Below are 23,645 nucleotides of genomic sequence, written 5' to 3'. Positions count from 1 at the left end.
TTTTAACACTGATGCTTGACTTACAACTGTCATAATTAACTTGAAACACAGTCCTTGGTAAAGATGTGTCCCCATTGCAATGATCTACATACTCAGGAGAAGCTGATATATAATCCTGACAAGGACTTTCCTTTCCTTTCTTAGATGGTTATGGAGCAAGGGAACTGGCTTGTAGGGGGAGATCTACAGGTCCTTGATCGTATTTATTGGAATGATGGACTTGATCAATACCGTCTCACTCCAGCTGAACTAAGGCAGAAATTCAAGGAAATGAATGCCGGTGAGTAAATTTTCTTGCTTTCTATCTTCCTGCAGAGGCTTATCCAAATGTCTGCTGCCACCACTGAGGCTGGCATTGTTTCAAGGATGAAGATTTTGAATGCTCTGGTAGGTGGCATTCTTTGCTTTTAATAGCAATAATTTTTATAATCTCAGGCATTGCACTGCCTAAATACGTAATCGAAACTGGTAATGCCTGAGGTTCTGAACTTTCTTTCCAAGCTCTGTAGACATGTCAGTAATGCCAGAAAAGATAATGTGCAGTAAAATGTGATTTAAATATCACATTGGGCTAAAACTACAGAAGTATGGTTGAATGTTGAGCTTTCATGCTCTGCTATTTTTTAGTCTGTTCCATGCTGCTTCTGGGGAACAAGACTTATGAAAGTAGTGCAAGTGGACTGGTGCCAAGTTTCTTTTCTGCACAAGAAATAAACCAGTTTTTTTTTTCACAAAAGTAGTTGTGTTAGGCAGATAAGTAAGAGGCTGAGGAATGTCATACAGCAGAGAACAAACATGCTGCTTTCACTGTGGCAGTGACTGGCAGGCAGCTGCACTTGTAAATGTGAGGAGAGAGATTAACATCAAGAACGCAAGCCACAATTGGTCCTCAGCTTCTGTCTTTGTTCTGTGTGGTCACTATGTCCAGGATCTGTAGGTCTGGGATATCAGTCTTGTGGCTAACCCCTACACAAACACATATTTGAGATCTGAAAAAAACCTATTCTCTAGTTTTCATTGGTTCTACATTGGAAAACCTCTCAGTTACAGTGATTTTGCCATCTTGCAGGGTACTTAAGTTCATCTGAATTTGCAGAAGAGAGAAATCCTGGTTGTGTCAGTAATACTCTGGAATAGCAGTTAACCTTGCTTTGTTCTTACCGCACTTAAAATCTACTAAACTAAGGTGAAGGAAACTTAGTAAGGAACATTAAATCCCCTTTTATTAGTTTTGTTCCAAACAGGTCCATTTTTTCTCTTGATGATAAATTGAGCCTTTAAGATAGGTAGCATAGTTTGATCTCCTCTTAGAATATAATATACTTACGCAAGTGAAAAATCCAAATAGAAGATTATAGGTCTTGGAGAAAACAAAGTAATTCTCCAGAAAATTCAGAAGTTAAGGAAGCTGACTGTTTTTTTTTTTTTTTAGTATGGTTGTTTTTTATTAGTTTTGCTAAGTACAGTGATTTTTATTAGTTTGTTAAGTACAGTGATTTTGTAATAATTATTAATAATTTAATGACCTTTGACCACTGCTATTATACTTGTTTAATATAGTTCAGAAGAAAGCATGTACTGAAGGTTTTTCTGTGGTTGTACAACTCCTGATAAAATAACTTGCTCTCCTTACATCTTTTGTCTTGTTTTGTTCTCCACAGATGCGGTCTTCGCATTCCAGTTACGCAACCCGGTGCACAATGGGCACGCTCTTTTAATGCAGGATACTCACAAGCAACTTCTGGAACGTGGCTACCGGCGCCCAGTTTTACTCTTGCACCCCCTTGGGGGCTGGACAAAGGAGGATGATGTTCCTCTTATGTGGCGCATGAAGCAGCACGCTGCAGTACTGGAGGAGGGAATCCTGAATCCAGAAACAACAGTGGTAGCTATATTCCCTTCCCCCATGATGTACGCAGGACCAACTGAGGTAAGTACATCAAGAGTTTAAAGTGAAACAAAACCCTTTGGATAGTGCACTAAAGTATTTTGTGCTATGTCTGATGTTTTAATGATGTTTTTATGTTGTGTTGTTTTAATGGAGAGAGAGGAGACTGATTTCCCTTGGAAAGGGATTATCAAGTCTCTGTCACCAACCAAAACATTCTCTTATGAAGAAACTTCTATATTGGAGGATTTTTCTGGAAAAGGTGGGAGAAAATATTGGGTTTATAGGTTCCTTTCTTTACAGTTAAAAGGATATGATAGTAAATTAATCCTCCCTCCTTTTTTTATGGTCTTTTTCAGAAGGAATTATAAGATCTGTTAACATACCGAATGATTGTCCTGAATGTTAAAATACTTAAGTTTTATGACTCCTAAGCAAAAAAGTTTGTGTGTTGGAGGGCTGTACACATATTAAGAAAAAACCAGTCTGTTTATTTTTTGGCAAACTTAATTCAGAGAGAATTGTTTCAAGGCTTTTGTATGAAATAATTCTTTGGCAACACTTTGTTTAGGAGCCAGGTCTTGGGGTGGAGTCCCTAGAGGTTTGTGGAAAACAGCAGAAAGAATAAATGTTCTCATTTGAGGGCAATTCCTCTAGGGAATATTGATTCTCCATCTCATTCCTTTTTTTTTTTTTTTTTCTCCTTTTTTTTCCCATCCTTGCTCCCCTCCACCTTGAATCACAGGAAGTTCAAGTTCTGACCAGGCTCTGAGGTTCACTCTGGGGTAGATTTTTTCATAGACAGGAGATCTTGCTAGTGAAGTTAAATTAGGCAGATGCCACTTATCTTCTGCTGGCCAGTTGACTGGTCAAATGGAGCTTGCATTGCTTTTCAGACCAGAGAAAAAACTGCAGTCCAGATCTAGTTGAGGCATGAGAGTGAGTTTATGTGGGGAATCTTCTGCTCTTCCTCACAGGCCTTTTGTGAGAATTTACAGACCTCTTCTACCTCATTCTTGTATGCGTGAGGAGGAACAAAATCCACAATCCTTATTCTGAACAGGATAAAATTTTTCTCCTTGCCTATATGGCATTTCTAGTAACCCCAGAGTACAGCCTGACAGTAATGTTTGTTCAAGTAATAAAAGACATTCTTTCTTTAATAATTTTCCATAGGTTATTTTGAAAGTCATTGGTATTAGATCTGTTTTTATAGCACCAGTGCTTTACAGAAGAACAAGCAGCTGGTAATATGGTTATCTACAAGGTGGATGTGTCCTTCCAGTCTGTAAAAATCTTAATGGACAAGTTTCATAAATATCAATTTAGCATTTTTTGTATTTTTAGCATTCTTCATAAGTGCCTTGGAAGAAAAGAAACAGTTCTGTATGGCAAAGGTGTATCAAAATGTGGTGAATTCACTTGCTTAAGAAAGTAAATCTTTTACAAGCATTTGGATGCAGTGTGTACCTAGTCACTGGGTCCTTTGGGTCTTAATGTTCATGCAGACTAAGTGTTAATTGTGCCTTGAACAACATCCTTGCCACGTGTACAAGTTGAAAATGCTGAACATGGGTGATTTTTCTTTCTGAATGTATAGATAGTGCTGAAGCAACTTTCTGAGCACCTACTGTGCAAATAAAATGGGGATAGTATGTTTTAGCTGTAAGTTTGATGGTGATCAACATAATTGGTTCTTTATTATGTTGTGGCTCCATAGTAAAAATCACATCTGATTAAAGAAAACATGGTAGTTACAGAGTGCATGCCCATTTTGAGGGCTGCATTTTTGGAACATTTTCTTCTGTTAATTGTTTTTCCTGTCTCTGTTGTAGGTTCAGTGGCACTGCAGATCACGGATGGTTGCAGGAGCTAACTTCTACATTGTAGGGCGAGATCCAGCAGGGATGCCACACCCTGACACTGGGAAAGATCTATATGAACCAACCCATGGTGCCAAAGTGCTGACAATGGCTCCAGGCCTCCGAGCACTGGAAATTGTACCCTTCAGGGTGGCAGCTTATAATAAAAAAAAGAAGTGCATGGATTATTATGACTCTGATCAGTAAGTTGTATTTTCATTTTAAGAAAATTTTGAGCAATAACTGCCTCTTACCCCTGCCCACATTAAAAAAAAATGTTCATAATTAAATTCATATTGCTCAAATATGGCAGTGTTTAGATGTGGGTTTAGATCAGTGTAGCTTTTAGTCAAGCTTGATTTCAGCATGGTTTGGTTCACAGTGCAACTACCTGATCTAACTGTAGCTGCCACATGAAGGCTTGCCAGGTACTGAGGTTTCTCTCATTCTGGAATGTGGCACAGATTGGTAAATCCAGAGAAAAATATTACTATTTATTAGAATGGTGAGATTAGCTTTCTGCTGCTTTGTCTTTCTAAATAAGCTTCTCAGGTATCAGGTGTGCATCAGATAGGAGGGAAGAGAAACAGTGAGAGTGTACACCATGGAGAAGAAAGTGGACAAGATGGAGTGACAAATAGCTATTTTCTTTGTTACTAATAATGCAAAATTATGCCCTAAGAATATTCTGTGTCCCAGGGTTTTCAGCTTTTTTGAGTTTTTAAAAATCCATTTACAGTTCAATTCACTTTCTGTGTACATGTTCCAATGTTATTTTTCCCTTGTGTGACATAGCAGGATCCAAAACTTAGTGTATGTGTTGCTCTGGTGAGAATGAATGATACTGGGAAGATGACTTGTCATTTTAATTTAATCCTCTTTATTCAGATTATTGAAATGTACTTTGGTTTTCCATGAAACTGCAGTTGAAGTTGGTACTGACATGCAAACTTCTCTGGGCAACCTATTCCAGTGCCTCACCATCTTCACAGGAATGGATTTCTTCCTAATATCTAATCTAAACCTACATTCTTTCAGTTTAAAGTCATTCCTCCTTCTCCTATCGCTACTTGCAAAAAGTCCCTCTGCAGCTCTCTTGTAGCTTTCTTTAGGAACAGGAAGGTGCTATAAGGTCTCCCTGGAGCCTTCTCTTCTACACACTAAACAACTCCAACTCTCTTAGGCTGTCTGCAGAGGAGAGGTGCTCCAGTGCTCTGGTCAAATTTTTGGCCCTCCTCTGGACTCACTCCATCAGATCCATGGACTGTCTATGTTCTGGATGCAGTACTCCAGGTGGGCTGTCACAAGAGTGGAGTAGAGGGGGAGAATCACCTTCCTGGACCTGCTGGTCACGTTTCAATACAGAAAGGTCAAAGTGTTTTATTGGTGTGTCAGTTCTTCATAAATTGGAATAGTAAGGGAGTAGCAGTGTGACAGGCCAGAATTCAGAATATTGATTCTCTGATTATCGATACTGTACTCTTAGCAGGATAGATGTGATTTGGATCAAAGGGAGTAAAATTTCACCTCTGTCATTAGCCAGAGCAAATGATTAAAAAAACCCCAAGCAACTCCTTGAGATTTTTTATGAAAAACTGTGGGAACAGATTTTGCCTTTTGCCGCAGACTGCATCCTGTGCATCCTTTTATCCTTTCACTGTGTCTATGAGGCCTTGGTTTGGGGCACTTTTTCTCCTGTTTCTATAACTGTCGTGGCATAAAGGCCATGCTGCTTCCAATGTGCAGTTCTGCCCTGCTGCTGTCAGGATGTAAGCCCGTTTGTCCTGTCCTTCCCTGGCTATTGTTTGTAGATGGACTGGAGTGTGGCAGCAATCCTCTAGATGGCAATGCGGACACGCGCAGGCTCCCATTACTGCTCCTGCTTGCGAGAGATGGAACACTGTGGTAGGCTCCAGACAGAGTTAGAGCTTGGGTGGGTGCAGCTGGCTGCCTTTCAAGATAGTCTGTGTAATGCTGAAAATGTGGCAGACTCCTGGACCATGTGGTATTTGACTCTGAAAGGAGGATGGCAGGGAAGAGAGGATTGCCTGGAAACACAAGAGGATCAGTACTGGTGGAAGACCCTTGGATGCAGTGTTTGTGGAAATATTTCCTGAGCTCACTGGGTGAAAAACACCACATGAAAATGTGGGGAAGAGGTTTGTATGTGTAGAAGCATTGCTGGGACTTGTTTTAGAAAAGGGTGATTTGGTATCTCTTGCACGTTTCTTAGTTCTTGGAGACTTGACAGCCAACGAGGCAATTCCAGAATTTACATCACTAATGAATGCATGGAAGCTTATGGCAAGGGGGTTTCCCTTGGACTGAGCCGTGTGTCTTAGCTGCTGGGTGTAGTTATCCTTGCCCCATGTGATCATCTATTCTTGCAGGCCTCCTGGACTCCTGTGTTTGGGAAGGTGCTTGTGAGAAGCTGTAATAGACACCATCTGCTACCTCGGGTGTCTCTGTAATTTGGTAGAGTTGCACCCACAGCTGTCTTGGCAGCAAAGACATGCAGATGTTATTGCAGTTGGGCTCCTTGCTGCTATTAGTGAAATACCTTTTGGCTTCTGAGGGAAATCCCAACATGGGGATGGTGGTGGATGAATCTTTGGCTTGTGGTGAGAGGTTACCAAAAGCTTAATCCAGCTGCCAGAAGGATGTCTGAACAGTTGTGGCTGCAGAATTAGCAGTGGCAGAGAGTTGCTTTGCTCAGCTTTTATGAGAAAGGTGTTACACTTGCTGAAAGCATTCCTTGTATGCCTCTGGGGGTGGGTGTTCAGAGCATGGGTCAGCACTGGTCAGCTGCCCACGGTAAGGTGCTGGGCAACTGTGTGAGACCTGGCTGTGGCCAAGCTGCTTATGACCTTGCTGGCAAGCCTGGGAAGCATCAAAAGGCTACACCAGCCCTGCCTCCAAATCAGTACCAAAGGCCCTCACTTCTCTGGTGTGCTGCCTGTGATTCCAAGAGGTTATTGTGCTTAAGGTGGTCTGCTCCCAAAGGTGTTCACACAAGCACAGTTTTGTGGAGTTCATATACAAGTTCAGTTTGTTTCTCACTTCCATTAGTATCCTCCAGAACATGTGCTGCCCTTGGAGTTTCAGTTGAGCCAGTATGTGCTTGGGAACAGTCTGGAGACTGTTGACTTTGTATGTCAGGACCTCATGCTGCGGCTTAACAACGTTGAGCTGCTGTGGTGCTGGGTTAGAACTGAAGTCACTCGGCTCCTGTTAGTAAGGAAAGGCAGAAATATCCTGGTTGCATTCAGGATAACAGAGCATTGTCTGTGAGGAAAGGGGGCAAGGACAGCGTGATGGGAAAGCCTTTCTAACAGCTGCACAGCAACTGTAGTTGCAGGGTGGTGCACAACGCTTAACTTGTATACATTGTTTAAATAAAGTTGCCCTTTAGAATACTAAGATATAGAAACAACCAATGACTTGGAATTATATTTGTATTTTGCCTCATGAAGCCAGCATATTTTTTAATTTGTTTCTTGGACATCTTAGAACTAGGTTTAGCACCTCATGAAACTGAACTCTTGAAACATACTTTTGAAAAAAATGTGTCTAAAACTAAGATCTAGGAAAGGGATTTGAGGAATGCATTTGAAGTGATGTATAGCAGCACAGGTAGAACTAATTTAATTTTATATTCCCTTTGGTCTAAATGAGGATAATAAAAATAAAATTGACATTTTTGCTGTTACTCAAGTCAGGTAGAAAGCCTAATCTAAGTTTCTGTGGGAAGCTTGAGCACTTCCACTTGCATAGAATTCTGAAGTAATGCATATAAAAACTAGTGTGAATATTGTTACAGTCCTTATCAAAGTTTTTACACTGATTTCATAGAATTTTTGATCTATAATTGACTATGTCCAAATGTGTTTTGGAAAAGTTTATAGGAAGAATTCTAGTTATAATGGAGTAATTCAGAATGAATGTCTGACCTGTAAACCATTGGTAGAATGAAGTGTAAAGAAAACAACCAAATAATCAAGAAGCCAACGAATAACACTACTACCGCCCTCCCCAGCCCCTCAAAAAAAAGCTTACCCAGTGCTGAAATCCCTTCAGAAAATCAGTTAGTGTGTTTCTTCAGCCAAAAAGGCCTCAGAAACAGTTACCACAGACAAGTGTAATCTGGGATTGGTGGTTTAATAATAGAAGCTGGTTTTGTGAGCAGAGATTCCCAATTCTTTATGGAAGCTCAGTCCTATAAAATGCAGCCACAGACTACTGCTGAGAAAAAACTCAATTAAGAAAGGAAATTAGTCTAGCAATTAAAAAAGCCACAGCAGTGTCTGGAAATAAATTACTATTTTTTTTTCCTGAAAGAAAACCAAAGAGAACATTTTGGCTAAAGGAAACCCATAAGTAAGGTGACTGGAGCAGATGGTTCATGCTATCTATGAAATGTGAATGAAGCATGGGTATCTGTGAAGAAGAGAGATTTTAACTTAACAGATTTTTTTCCCAGGACCTGTAAAATGGTTGCCATTACTGCTCTAATACTATCAAATACTGCAGGACACCTACTCCAGCTAAGTACATACTGTTCTCAAATTTGTTTGTTTTTTAAAGTGATAGTAAGAGGCTGAGATAAGCACACTTGACTGTTCTCCTTACTTTAGTTATGTGAAATACGGTTTCTCAATTACCATTAGTAGATAATTTAGGATACACTGAAGCACTACATCAGGCCAGGAGACTTAAACCCTCCTGCCAGTTAGAAAGGAATTAGTAAAGGATTTGCTTTGCATGTGTTGATATTAATCACATTATTGTGTTCTAATTTCACAAACCGTTTATTCGTGGCTGGTTGGGATTTGAACCTAGCTGGCACTTGCTGGTTCATTCAGCATCATGGGACATTCATTCCCAAGGCATAATGTAGACTTCCTGTAGGAGTTACGGTGTAAGTCATGACTTGATGCTGCAAAGGCAAGTTTAAATTCAGAGAAAATCCTTCTTAAAAGGGTTCAAGGTTAGAATTGGACCCCAGATAAGGCGGCTGTGAATTGTCCCAGAAATTAGTCTGAAGTTTACCAGCTGAGTAGAACATCACAGTTGTTTTGAAGCCAGACCAGAGTGAATAAGTCATATTTCTGTTTTATTTTGCTCTTGTTCTATTTGTCTAAAAAAAGGGCAAAACTGTGAATTAATGGTCATTACTTTTATCATGAGTCTTGTATTTAAGACCTTGAGAGCACCAGACATTGCCCTCCACAGAGAATGGGAATTCCTAGAAGGTCATTTGCACAGTGCTAAATACCGAAGAGGAGGTCAGGGTTCCCAAGATTATGACTGACTTTCAATGCTCCCAGATGAAAAATCGACTATGTACTGTGGTCTGTATTTAGATTAAATTTGTTGGGAATAATGCTGAAGCAGAAAAACTGTTCTCTTCAGTTACTGTATTAATGTACTGTACTGACACCTCAGAGATGCAGCACAGGAGGGTTCCTGTAGGCCACTGTCAATTACTTCCTACTTGCAAACTAATGAAATCCTTGTTTTGTCACTGGAACTGTAAGGTCTCTGAAATCCCTGTCCTCCATAAGTAAGGAAATTTCACAACGTGTAGTTACGGTTTTTTCAGTACTGTGAGTGTAGTAGAGTTCTAGGATGCTATGCCACAGAGCAAATACCACTCCTCAATGTGAAATGTTTCAAGACTGTTTTTCTGTTGACAAATATTTGTTGTGGTTTTATTTCTCCCTTCTTTTCCTCTTTCTTTTGGAGAGTGCTTTTAATTGCAGTGGTACAAAGTATTGTGTCAGTACCAGTCAAACTCAATTGGCAGTAAAAGGTCAAGTTAATGTTACAAGTATTCAGTAGCATCCAGTGTGGCTGAAAGAAAGCTGATTACTGCAGCTACTGAGTAAAATTTTCAAAGGCATTTAAATCCCATACTCAGAAAAGGCTTGCATTAAGTTTCATTGAGGGTCGTTTCAAATCTGACAAGAATGGAATTTGAATGGCTTTGGCATTTAAATCTTACAGCATCTTTCATGGTCAAATGTTTCCCCGTCTCATGTTCCACTCAAATCCACCTTATATAGAGTAACTCTTAATATCCTCAAAATTCACTCTGAAAAAATTACTTGATGACTCCTTTTACTATCTCCTTCTACTAAAGCAAATTCCTCATACTGATACATTTTATTTCAAAATGCTTGTGGGTCACATCATGCCACAGTGGTGAAAGTACTGATAAGGTTTTTCTCCTTAGCAGGAATCTCAGTTTCTGAAATTTTATTGAAAATTATAAATGCAGTAATTTTTTTAAAGGCAAAAAATACTGTGTTGTTGTGTATATATTGCCAGGGCTCCATTTGAGTCACTTCAGTGAATACTAATTAAAGTTGGGTTGGTTTTTTTTTTATAAAGAAAAGCCCTTTCAAAACAGACATTCAGGATAATGTGAGGACATCATTAGTACTTTTATAACTTTTAATGCTATTTTGGAAACGTTTCTAGAAATGTTATGAGTTGCTGAATGTCCTATATTTCTGAAATGATCCTCACTTACTTGTTTTCTTTCATTTTTTTATCATTTCTGTAGATCTCCTTAGCTTCTTTTCGTGTTTCTCTCTTTCTTGGTATCTCTGATTCTTAGCTGCTTTTTGTGCAGCTAGGGATAAGAAGCAGCTAAAGGAGTTGTATGTCTTATTGAAGCAAACTTCTATGACATATCTAAATGTAGTGGTTTAGTAGCATTACTTCACTTGTAGGGCATGGCAGGAAGTTGACTGTTTTTCTGAAAACGTAAGAAAAAAGGAGGGTAAAGCACCTTTTTTTGTAAAGTGCTCTAACTTTGGCATTGTTACCACAGTGAGGAGAAAACACACATGGAGAAACTTTATAGCACTTGCTTTACTCTTCTCTTTCTGATCATCTGAAGACTTGGTATTTTTTTGACAGAATTAACCAGGCTTGTCACTTCCCCACCTATATTTTATATAAATAGTTCTCTGCAAAGAACTGAAGGTATCTTCAGGCAGTGTTAGTGAACAGCAGACATCTCTCTGCTGAGGAATAAAATTTTCAGATGTTATAAATAGCAGTGCAAATTTTTTCTCCCATGGAACTAGATCAACTTCAAGTTTTCATTTTTATGTAATTTCTATTTTGCAGGACTAAAGCACAGTAGGGGTTTTTTTGCCTTGTGAGTCTTCAGGAACCCACAGTCCCAAATTTAGAGCAACAAGAAAAGAGCATGTATGACAGTGCTGGTGTGTAAATGTATACAGTCCAAATCAAAAAGTTATGGGGCAAGTGTTGTTGTGGAAGGGAACTGTGGAATGCTTTCTGCATCTTGCTGACTTCCATACCCTACTGAGCGTAGACCAACACTTAGAGCCAAGTTCTGCCCTCTGATGTGCACACTTGGCTCTTGTTTCTGGCTAAGGCATGTGCATCTGAGATCAATACTTGGTTTTTATTTCAAACAGACAAGTAAAGAATGAGTAATGCATACATGTTGCAAATTGAGCAAATGGCATAAGTAAAATTGCGTATTTAATTTAGAAATACATAATTTTTTTCCTTTAGAGCATTTGATAGAACTCTGGCATTCTTGTCTAGCTTTTACTGTTTCAGTCCTGTGAGGGGTAATTTAATTTGTGGAGCTTTTGCTGCTTGTGACCATATATCTGAGAAGTTAATAATAATTTAGATTCTTATGTTAACAATGGTAAACAATTGTTCTGTGTTCAATTTTGGGTTTGTCCAATTGAATTTGGTTTTTTAGGGAAAAACATCTTTAGGGGAAGGTAATTTTATTATTCCCTTGATTTTCTCTTTATTTTGAACTGTATATGCCATGTTATTAATATGCATGTGTACTCAGTGTCTTGCAATGGCACAGCTGTGAAGCTTGCCTCTAGATTCTGAGGCTTTTATTTTCTCTCTTCCCCAAACAGTCCCTCACTAAGATTTTGTACAATGTCTTTTTACACATTCTCTAGTGGCACTGAAAGGACCTTTTTGAACCAGCACAGGAACATTCAACCAGCTCATTGGGCTGGTCTCCTGGCCTGGCAAGGCAAGGTGTAAATCAGGATGGCTGCTGTTGCCTTGGCAGAGGGTTCAGACAGTAGGTAGAGTAGATGGTTCTCCTTCAACAGGAGTTCATTTCCTCACAGAGAACAAGCCAGGCTCAATGGAAGCACAGACTGAATTGAGTCCCCAGGGGTTCAGTTGCACCATGCTGCTAAAACCTCAGGAGTTACCAGAGCTGAGTATTAAAGAGGATGTATATTCTTGAGACTTACTGGCGTTGCTGGCCTGGAAATGACAGTTGCTATACAGCATTATACTCCCAAGAAGAAATGTATAAAGTAAGTAGAAGGAATATGAGCAACTTTGCCTGCTTTTAAAGTGTGTTCTTTTTTCCCCCCCTTTGCCTCCACCCCTACTCTCTCAGCCACGGAGACTTTGATTTTATATCGGGGACCCGCATGCGCAAGCTGGCTCGAGAAGGACAAAACCCACCAGAAGGCTTCATGGCTCCGAAGGCTTGGACTGTGCTGACAGAATACTACAAATCCTTGGAGAAGGCTTAGGCCTCTTATTAACTGCAGATCAACCTTTGACGCCTGATTTATTTACGAGAAGGGGACCACACAGTCACCGTTCATGTTGCTTTGTTGTGGTGTCTGTCAGGAAGTTCTCTGAAAACAGACTCTTTCTTCCTAACTTAGCATCATTCTTTGCCTGCCCTTATGGGTTCTATTATGTCCTGGCACCTAACTAGCTGCTGGTTTTAATGTCTTCTCTTTTATTACAGTTAATATTCTTGCAGTAGGATTTTTAACTCTTGTATTTTTTTTATATTTTACTGCCTCTGTCCTGAGTTCTGCAGCTGTTAAATAGATGCAGCTTTTTCATATGTTATTTAAGCTGCTGGGTAGTGTCTGGTTTTAGTAGTTTGTAGGACAAAATGTAACGGTTAGTCTCTCAACTATGGATAGATTATCTAGAAATCAAAAACGTAAAGAATGTTTCAAACCATCTGTAAAAGTGTCCTCATCTTTATCTCATCATTATCATCTCCAGAAGCACTTAAAATTTATTTCTGACTATATGTAATCAAAAAGCAGGAAGTATTTTATGTAGCATAATTAAAATTTTGCTTTCTTTGTTTAATTTTGGAGTTTATTGAGTTGTATGGTGATTCTCTTCTGCTGTGGACCTGTAAAGATGGCCAAGTAATGAATAAAAGAAAATATCTAGTTTTCACTTTGAGTTGTTAACAAATTCACATATTGTTTTTTGTATATGCTTGCTGCCATAGCTTTCAAAAGGGTATGTTTTGTTTCATTTGATGTAACTTGCTGGGTTTTGATTCCAGATATACTTAATCAGCCTACTACAACTTTTTTAAAAGCATGACAGACCAAACGTAAATTCATGTTTAATTATTGCAAGAAAAATAAAGAAAATCCTTAGATTTTGGCATTCCCTGTGGTAAAAATGCTTAGTTCAGTTACTAATTTTCTGTCTATTTTTCAAGGTATCCAAAGAGTAATCTTCTCGTGAGTCAGGTTTGCTTGCTTTGAAGACAAAACACATGTTCCTTTAGGATTCTCCAAAAATCCTGAAGAAACATAAAAAAGGGAAAGTAAAACACTTCTTCAAGTGTAAAGTAACATTGACCTATTGGTATTTTTTTAAACATTTGCAGGTAATCAGTGGAACAGTCACAACCTCTCTTAGCTAGAAACTACCTCATATCCTTGTCACAGGAACTTACTTTTTTTCTTGTTAAACAGTGTCTATAGGAAGAACCGGCTCAAAATTGTTTTTTGAATGTTGATATTGAATGAAGCTTGTGTTCATCTAGATTTTTTGGATGCCAAGAAGGTTGTGATGAGGGGACCTGTGTAATGAATGGCATGAATGCTGCTTGCAGTCTTTGTTTACTTATTCACAGTAGCATTTAAGACAAATTCTTTGAGACTGACCTCCTCTTTTCTTCCTCTGTCTCTGAAGAGATGTAAAATGTATCTTTTAGTGGAATTCTTTCCTCTGATAGACAGTAAGGTGGAATTTGGAAAAAACAAGAGGCTTGTTTATTAGCAAACCACAACACTTACTTGAGACTGTGTTTTAGTAGTGTGAAGTTTATTTCTTCAGAATCACTGAACAGATTTTCTTAAGACTTTGCTTTCTTTTTAGGCTGTATCAATATATAGGGTGTACAAAATCCAGAAGTAAGAGTCCATTCATCTATGTGCCACTGTTTGTGCAAAACTTCAAGTTTAACCATGAAGGTGAACTAGAGTTGTCAGCTGCTAAAATAGGATTTGCTGTTGGAAGTTGCAGTTTGGACTCTGCTGTCAGGTTTAATTCTTTTGCTAGCTGTGATGGAAGATAATAACAATATTTTGACAGGCTAGCGAACACAGGTGAATATCTACAGAAGTTAATGTTTTTAAAATCCTATATGAAGCCTGGAAAACAAATGGGAGTGATGACGTGAATGTGAATCATCCTGTGAAGTTAATTTAGAAGCAGGGATGCCTTCAAGCAAATTAATACAGTGATAACAAGCAGATCTAGTTTTCTAGATGAAACCCATTTTGTTGTTATAGTGCTTCTGCAAAGCGTTTCTTGGAGGGCTCTGTATTCAAGAAGCTGCAGGCTTTTGTGAACTTAAAGCCACAGCATTCCCAGCATAATATTAATTGGGAGCAGGAGCATCTGATCAATTTGTGGGCAGAACTTGCTCTGTACAACAATATTTTCCTGTATCACATGAGTTTTCACTGTAGAGTTCAAATTTTTCCTCCTGTCTGCAGCTGCCATATTTAAGGAAGCCATACTTACAAGAAAGGGCCACCCTACCAAAAATTACTCTTTTTGCCAGTGTCTGTCTTTTCCCTGGCTTCCCTCAGTGGATAGCATTATCAGTTGACAAGCCCTAACATTCTGTTTTTAACAGTAGGTTCAACTTCATTAAGGGTGCTATGGCAGTTGAAGTGCTTCTGAGACAACAGTTGAGTGTCTTCCAGAAGGCAGCAACAGGACTAATGAGGTGAGGGTTGTTGCACCAAACACATGCCTTCCCACACCTGCTCTGGCCCCGAAGAGCAGTGACCTCAGGAACATGTCATGCAACAGAAATAATGTGATCTGTGGATCGCTATGTGATCTCATATGAGGATAGGACCTATCCTCAGGATTACATTTGATAGGATTACATTTGATCAATGTAAGCAGGACCTAACTTTGCAGCTGGAAAAATAAAAAGCTACATTGTCTCAGTTCTTCATTTCGTAAAACAATTTTTTTTTTGTTTTTAACTGGAAAAATACTGGTATGTACATAAATCATGAATCTAAGCTCTTGTATAGATGTGATGTTACAAACAGCAACAAAACCAAACTTCCAGTTGTCTTTCTAAAGGTTGTTTAATGGACAAGAGGAGTTTTACTCTTCATTAAGATGAGAAATGTCAAAAAGCATTCTCCTGCCTCCTATATTCCTCTTCTACGTTGATCTACCTTATAAATAGTAGATCTTACATATAAAGAACCTTATAATGGTTCTTTACATTATAAATGGTTCTTTACCTCCTACTGTTGTACAGGATATTTTATGGCTATTATCCTGTACTTTTTGTACAGTCTCAAGATGATTATTCTCTTCCAGAGGATCATTCTGATGTATTTGGCATGTGATGTATGGAAGTAATAACACTCTTGATCCGTACGGCTGATACAAACACAGTCAGCTTTTCAAATTACAAGATGAATGAGATAGGTGGAGATTACCAAACCCTAATCCTTGGGGTTAAATAGTTGGTACAAATTTACTGCATTTCCTAGGTGAAGTCATTCCTGCAGTACCCTTGAGCAACGTAAGAAAATGGAAGTGTTTTCTAGAAGACCTCATGGCTGAGAATTCATTTTTTTCCTTTGTGAGTTCCTTTATGCCTTTTTTTGACTAATGTGAATATTCAGGGTAACTTTTCAAGTAAGGATCTACATATTGTGATGTAAAAACAGTAGATAAATGCTGAGGATGCTGACTTCTGTCTGATTTTTTTCTTTCCGTTGGGAATCTGAGCATTAGCAACTCAGTAATGCATCAGAGATGCAAAATGGAGAATGCAGAGTAGGTCCCGGGTTGTTTTATAAATGCAGTTTGGAGCTAATCAAGCTTCTACATCTGGAATAAAGCAGTAGAAATCAGGAGGAGGAGGAAATGAGAGGCTGTCCTGGTATAGTGGTTGTGGAAATGGAACAAGGCTACCATGACCTGTGTAGCCAATACTGTAATTTGCCTGAATCTGAGCCCCTCTTGCATTTCATATTTCCTTACTTTTAAAAAGTTTCGTAAGTGGGTCATTCAGAGCATTAAACTTACTGTCTTTTCATGCTAGAAAAAGAATAAAAATTACTTTGAGCATCCTAAATAAATATTAACAGTGTAATCTGGATTCTTCTCCCTTCCTAACACTTTAAAGGTGCTAACCAGTGTATTATGCCCTTTCCCTGTAAATGTTGACAGTTTCAACAAGTGTGTGACTTTCAGCATTCCTTTTGTCTCTAGTTGTGAACCTTTAAGTTTTTGTGCTAGGCATTGTAGGAACACAGAAAAAACCTCTCATCTCTGTTTCCCAGTGAGTCAGAAGATCTGTTACAGCATCTATGGCACCATCTCCAAAAGGGAAAGGAAAGAGAAAGGAAAAACTAATCCTTCACTTCATATGGGAGAATAGATAAGGAAAAAAGAAAATGGAAACTAGATCTTCATTTAACTTTGCATGGATGTCTGTTTATCCTTTGAATGTATGTCTATAGGAGTCAGATTTACTGTGGTGGTAGAACATTTGTAAGAAATGTGTAGAGATGGTATTCTACTCAAACCTGACACAGAATCCCTTCACCATCACCCGTAAAAAGCCGGGGACTTCAGCCTGGAGTGAGTTGGCCAAATTAAACGCTGCAATGAAAGCAACTGATAGCTCAGAATAAGTATTTTGTTTGTGTTTTTGAATTGGTCTTTGAAATTTGCTTACAAAAATTCTTGATTTAAATGCTATTAAAGAGAAAAGTGACTCTGGTTCCACTTTTTTTTCATGCTTAGTTTTTTACAGATGGAGCAGAGGAGCTAGATTGCTAAGGGGAAATTTAAACCCTTCAATGGCCAATTTGATGGATATGAGAGTTCCTTGCCAGCAGCCAAATAAGTGCCAGGTAAACATGTGATTTAAAGGAAGACTGTGCAGAGGTTTCTGCTCATTTGTGTTGTTTTTACCTTGAAGAAAGCCTGAGGGCTGGAATACCAGTGCCTCTTTTAAATTAGCTTTTTCATTCACAAAAAACTTTTTGATTATGAATATAGCTGGATTTTTACTAGGCTTTTGAAGTGTCCATTGAAGGGTTTTTTTGTTTCTCCTGCAAGCTGTGTCTGTTCTTGTGGAATTAATTTTTTTTTTACCTGTATCCCTTTTCATTATTTAGTCTTTATTAAAATCACTTTTTTATTCGCTATAGAGGTTATATATGCTCATGAGCCAGAATCATGCGTTCAGTATTTCCAGAGCTCTTTGCCCTAGAAAGCTCATCTTGATATAATTTTGAAGTTGAGGGGGAAAGGCAACTACATTGAAAGCTAGAAAACACAGCTTTAAAGCCACATCTGGAATTCTTAGAGTGTTAGTGGCTCCAACTTTAAACAGAGAATACAGAGATTTTATATGCCATAAAACTCAAGTAGCCTTGGATTCAGTATAAGAGTAGTCACCCGACCGTCATGTTGAAGTCCATCTACACAATGCTTTGAAGTATGATTGTAGTCAGAGTGATACCTGTCTATGTATAAAAAGAGGACAAAAATCTGTTTCAGTACAAACTTTAGTGGGCTGGAAAAAGTGCCCAAATCTTGCTTTTATCCTCTGTAAGCAAAGCTGTCTTGTCTGTGGAGTCCTACGTTCATCACTCTAAATTTCATCATATGAGAATAATACAAACATTTTGGCCATATCCATTTATTTTCATCTCATAAGAGAAATTATTTAGGCTTTTGTTTTATTAATTTGTTTTCATCAACAGCTTTCTCAAAGACTTAAGTGGAAGCAGAAGAAACTCCTTTACCCTTAAACATTGGGTTCAAATGGGCTGCCTGCTGTAGAATGGAAAACTGCAGTTGATTAGTCAATGGAAGGTTATTTGCAGGATTGTTCATGGGTCATTGAGTTCTGCCTTGTTTATTCATCTATGACCTGTGAAAAACAATATTTTAATGATTTGATTCAATTGTTTCCAGACAATGAAGACAATTATGGGACAAGTTCATGTTTAACTTTCCACTAGGAAAAAGTTTAGTGTTATTACTGCATCCTAGTTTAAATATAAACTGTCTGAAAGATAGTGTTGTAGTTATATGAGCAAAAATTTCCTATCATACTATGTGACAGCAGAGCAATAAACATAGCATCAGAGCCATGATCATAAGTACAGTTCAAAATGCTAAGTATTATTGACACTTCTTCATTAGAGATAGTTATTTATAACTCCTTTGTTCCTAATTTCTTCAAGGAAAAATACTGCTTCTTTCTGAAAATGGAAAATGTGTATTCCTTACTTGGTAGTTAGAGACACTCAGAATAGCAGGGATTCTTCGTCGTTTGTCTGATTTGCTGTGAGTATTTTTAAATACATGGACATTTCTGAGCTCTACCACAAAATGGATTTGTGAAGAACATTTAAGTTTCAAAGTTTTTCTTTGTACATATTCTTGGCTATTTTGCTTATTGTAGTTTGATCATTTTCCCTTCTGTACAAAGAAGTTGTCTTGTAAACATCAATCTCATGTAGAGATTGGTGAATTTTCATCAACTATTAAAACAACTCTAGCTCTTCTCTTTTTCATATTAGCCTTTGGTTCAGGGATTTATTCGTGTTGTGAGGATTTCTTGTCAAATACTTTATGGACTGGAGAAAAGCGTATTTAAAGACAGTGATTTGGTGGTGGAGAATTCCAGGATAACCTTATTCAAGCACTGACAATAAAAACCCACATCTTGTAATATGTGGTTTGCCAGCTGGCAACCCCACACAGCTGCTCACTCACTCCCACCACGTCTGGATGCAGGAGAGAATCAGAAGGGTAAAAGTGAGAAAATTCATGTGTTGAGATAGAGACAGTTTAATAGCTAAGGCAAAAGCCACACACAAGCAAAGCAAACAAGGAATTCATTCACCACTTCTTATGGGCAGGCAGGTGTTCAGCCATCCCCAGGAAAGCAGGACTTCAGCCTGTGTAATGGGTTCTTGGGAAGAAAAATGCCATCACTGCTAAACCTCCTTCCTTTTTCTTCCCCCAGCTTTTTATGCTAAGCATGCTGCCATATGGTATGGGATATTCGTTGGATCAGTTGGAGTCAGCTGTCCTAGCTGTGTCTGCTCACAGATTTTTGTGCACCCCCAACCTCCCTGCTGGTGGGGTGATGTGAGAGGCAGAAAAGACTTTAACATTGTATGCACTGCTCAGCAAAATAAGTAACAGATCTCTCTTATCAGAACTGTTTCAGCACAAATCCAAACATGGCCTCATACTAGCCACAGTGAAGAAAATTACCTCTGCGCCAGCCAAAACCAGCACAACTTCAAAAGAATATTGTGCCCTTTCCCTAATCACAATTACAGTTCAAATGCAAATTTAAAGCAGCATGTTCTGCCTAAAAGATGTGCAGAACCAAATAGGAACCTAGATTGGTTTTGGTTGAAACCCCCTGCCATGAGCAGGAACACCACCCATGACATCAGGTTGCTCAAAGTCCCATCCAACCTGACCTTGAGCACTTGCAGGGATGGGGCATCCACAGCTTCTCTGGGCAATCTGTGCCAAATTCTTCCCCACCCTCACAGTGAAGAACTTCTTCCTGACATCTAATCTATATATTTTCTTTTTTGGTTTTAAACCATGGTCATGTAAAAAATCACTTTCCCTATTTGAAGTCCCTTTCAAATGCTGAGAGGCCACAAAAAGGTCTCCTTGTTCTCCAGACTCAACAACCCCAATTCTTTCAGCCTGTCTGCAGAGGAGATGTGCTCCAGTCCTCTGATCATTTTGGTGGCCCTCCTCTGGACTTGTTCCAAGGGGTCCACATCTTTCTTGTGCTGGGTCCCTCAGACCTAGATGCAGTACTCCAGGGCAGAGTACAGGGGGAGGATCACCTCACTCGACAAGCTGGCTTCACTTCTTGTATTGCAGCCCAGGACACAGTTGGCTTTGGCTTTCTGGGCTGTGAGCACACTGTTAGTTCATGTCCAGCTTGTCATCCACCAGAATCCCCAAGTCCTTCTCCACAGGACTGCTCTCGATGAGTTCTTCTCCCCGTCTTGACTCATGTCTGGGATTGCCCCAACCCAGGTACAGCATTTTGCACTTGGACTTGTTGAACCTCATGTGTTTGTCGTGGGCCCACTTCTACAGCTTGTCCATGTGCCCCTGGACAGCATCCTGTCCTTCTGTTGTGTTAGCTGCACTGCTCAGTTCCTGTCATCTACAAACTTGCTGAGGGTACCCTCGATCTCCCTGTGTCATTGATAAAGATATTACATAGCACCAAACGCAAGACCGCTGAGGGACACCACTCATTACCGGCCTCCATGTGGATATAGAGCCATTGAGCACCACATGAATGAATGTTCTTCAGTCAGTAGTTTTCTGGGGGAAAAAAACAGCTCCCTTTTCACATTTTTAATGTGCTTGAAAAATTAAACATAAATGTCCTGATTTATGCAAGTGTCCCCCCTTGACAGGGGACCAATGTATTTTCTCTCTCTTATACAGCAATTTGCATTGTCTTCAGTTTGAGAATTTGCTGAACGAGAGTTGTCAAGGAACTGAAAATCCTGGTCTATCTAGACCAATCCTACACTGGACAGTTTCAAACAAGCAAGCTCATGTTTTCATTTAGATGTAAATAATTGACTTTTTTCACCTGTATGCAAGAATTCCTCATTTGAGATTTTCCTATGTAACCATGTAAATAATGAAAGAAAATTCATCTCTCTATGCACTCTTGGTTTGATTCTTATCCTACATGTCTGTGGACCTTGAAGCTAGTGCTAGGGAAGCAGGTTCTTTTCCATGTTGACTTTAACCATGGAAGACATCTTCGATGTTCATCAGTGTGAACTTGAAGTAAGATCTCTCTGCCTGTGGAGAAATGAATTTGACTGTATTGAGAGCCTCCTGAGCTTCTCTCTTTCAGTCTGTGACAGAATGTTGGACTACATAGAACTTTTATTTTGACAGAAAAGGAGTAAGCCACTATTTTAAAAAAATGTGACACAGTTGGGTTTTCCAAAGAAACAGACTTATCTTAACAAGCCAAATAAAGACAAAAATGCGGCTTACAAAATGATCAGTACAAATTAAAGAAGGTCTGCCCACTAAAACCCAGAGTTTTGTGACTGTGTATACTCCCCAGGGAGACTACTACTAATGTCAAGAATTCCAGCGTTGAAGAGGATTTTTTTGCAGTATGAATTTATTATGATTTCATGATTCCTGTGGAATTTTCAATGTCTGCTCTGTCTCCGCGTGCAGTTTTAATAAAACATCGTACATTCACAGGATATTGTAACAGCGTACATTCTCTTGAATATTTTTCTTCCTTTTCTCATAAGATACTATCATTGTTTCAGGCTGAAAATTCTCTCGGCTTGGATGTTCCGAGGGAAACATCGCAGTTTAAAAGGGAACTCGTGCAGTTTACGGTTTCTTTAGTCAGCTGTGCAAACTGAGAGAAGGGACTGGAGAGTGTTCTGTGACAGTGGAGTTTCTGATGTTGGTCAGGGTCAATATAAAAGCAGCATACAGTCTTTTTTTGTTTGTTTTGTTTGCAGACTATTACAGATGTGTAGGGGTTTTTTTTGTTTGGTTGGGGGTTTTTGTTTGTTTTAGTAAACATTAGTCAGCCTGTCATCTTTTAATGGTAGTCTGTGAGCCTTTCTTGGGAAGCACAGCTCACAAGTTTAAACCCATTGCCATAGAAGAACAATTAACAAGTTTTCATTAATTTTGTCTGTATAAAATTGCAAAGTACAGATGCATTCAAATAAACAAGAATAAATAAAAGAAAAAAATTAAGTAGGCACTATTTTAGGGGTTAGCATGTTCCTCTTTAGGCCAAACTCCATTTTACATCTGCCACATACAAGAAAGTTGCTGGTATATATTGGCTTTTTGGGTTTGCACAAATGCAGCTAAGGACCCAGTGGAAGCTAAGACAGCAGCTCTGAACCCACCAAGCCTTAGCAAACATCTGAAGGAAAGATAACTCTTGCTCTTCAGTTAAAGAAGTGGAGTAAAGTGGAACTTAGACCCTGAGCTCTGGGGTTGGATCTCTTGTACACTATATACCAAGTTGAAGCCAGGGCAAATACCACTATTTCTCATAGGATGTTCATCTAGAATACTCTTGTCTACACAATAAGTTGAGCTTTGTCTGAGTAAAAAGAAATCATAAAGAGTATTAGTGTTCTTCTGTTTGCTTTTACTTTGGAAAAGCAAGCATTGTCTGCCATGTGGTTGTACCTTAACCTTGGCTACTTTGAGATTATTGGTCTTGGACCTGATGGCCTTGACCTTTCATACTCTGGGTTTACCTGGACTGTAGCTATCACCGTGGGGCTCCAGGAGCTGGTTGTCTTTGGGCTCAACTGCTTCCTAACTGTGGCAGATGCTGAATCTCTCACAGCCAGAATTTGTGGGTTTTCTGAGCATGCTTTTCAGTGAGCTTTGCTATTTTTATTATTTCTGGAGCATGTTTTTGTGGTCTGTGGTTTTGAGCATGTGGTTTCCCCCTCTCCCTTGTCATATATGTGGAGCTGAAAACAAGTTACTGTTGTATAAACCAAAGTGTCCTAGTTCACCATCTCTCTTCTGCTGCTGCTTTTTATGTCACAGTTTCCAGTCAACAACCAACTTGCTGAGAAACAGCAAATGCATACAGTATCCAACAACAGCTCAAATACCGGTGTGTCACCAATGCTGTTAAAGTTACAAATACAAAATACAGTGTCATAGGAGCTACTGTAAAGAAAGATATTTCCCTCCCAAACAAACCCAGTAAACCTTTGTTTCTTCACAAGAGCTGTGAAGGTTGAAACAGCTTCAGCTCCAGGTATCCTGGGATATTTCCATACTTGGCAGAAACTGCTCTTCACATGTAGCTACGTAGTAAATGCAGTGCTTGTGACTGCTCTAATTCCATTGCTTCTAACTCTAGTTATAAAAGCTTCTATCTGTGGAACACCAAGTGGCAATACACAGGTGAAGCCTGCTGAAGGAACTTGTGCTGGATCTGGAAGCAGAACACCGCATTTATTTGTAGGTTTTTTATTCTTGCCATGTTAGGTTCATTTTGTTGGTACAAAAATCAGAATGGTTTCTCCTCAAAAATGAGGAAACACAGTACAAGCTCAAGCGACCAGAAGCAGCTGAATTGAAGAAAGTGAGGAGCTCTGGATTACCTTTTTCTTTTAATGTCTCTAAATAATACAAACTTCATCTTTTGACCTCATCTCTACATTGTTCTGTATTTTGTTCTCTCTAATACTTCCCTGATGAGCAACATAGATCAAAGAGATTAAAACTTGTTTGCTACTAATCTGACATAAAGGCCACAATTCCTCAGTATTTCAAGGTAAAATGATAAATAATCATGGTAATGAGGAAAGTCTTTTTGTTTGCAATATGACATAATTAAGCTGCATCTGGTAGCACTTCATTTGCAGAGTGTTCACAGAATTGTTTAAGCATCATCTGTGGTACTGATGCACAACGTTGGAAGTAGTCAAAAATACTTTATTTTTTACAGGCTTCATTGGAAACAAAGCACAAAAGAAAAGCCCACTCTTTTC

At 39.0% G+C, this 23,645-nt stretch overlaps 1 protein-coding gene across 2 annotated transcripts in view; it reads left to right on the top strand.

The window, feature by feature from the left end:
• PAPSS1 (3'-phosphoadenosine 5'-phosphosulfate synthase 1) overlaps positions 1 to 13,231 on the top strand; it is a 48,888-nt gene extending 35,657 nt beyond the window's left edge. For both annotated transcript variants that reach the window (XM_069013307.1, XM_069013306.1), the window contains exons 9-12: positions 145 to 280; positions 1,662 to 1,930; positions 3,724 to 3,953; positions 12,182 to 13,231. In XM_069013307.1, coding sequence (XP_068869408.1) covers positions 145 to 280; positions 1,662 to 1,930; positions 3,724 to 3,953; positions 12,182 to 12,320 — 774 coding nt within the window. In that variant the 3' untranslated portion in view covers positions 12,321 to 13,231. The remainder of the gene's footprint in view (positions 1 to 144; positions 281 to 1,661; positions 1,931 to 3,723; positions 3,954 to 12,181) is intronic.
• The last annotated feature ends 10,414 nt before the right edge of the window (positions 13,232 to 23,645 follow it).

This window comes from Aphelocoma coerulescens, chromosome 4 (assembly GCF_041296385.1).
Source record: "Aphelocoma coerulescens isolate FSJ_1873_10779 chromosome 4, UR_Acoe_1.0, whole genome shotgun sequence".
Classification (NCBI taxonomy): Eukaryota; Metazoa; Chordata; class Aves; order Passeriformes; family Corvidae; genus Aphelocoma; species Aphelocoma coerulescens.
Note: the sequence above shows the minus strand (reverse complement) of the source record. Positions and strands in the feature narration are given on the sequence as shown.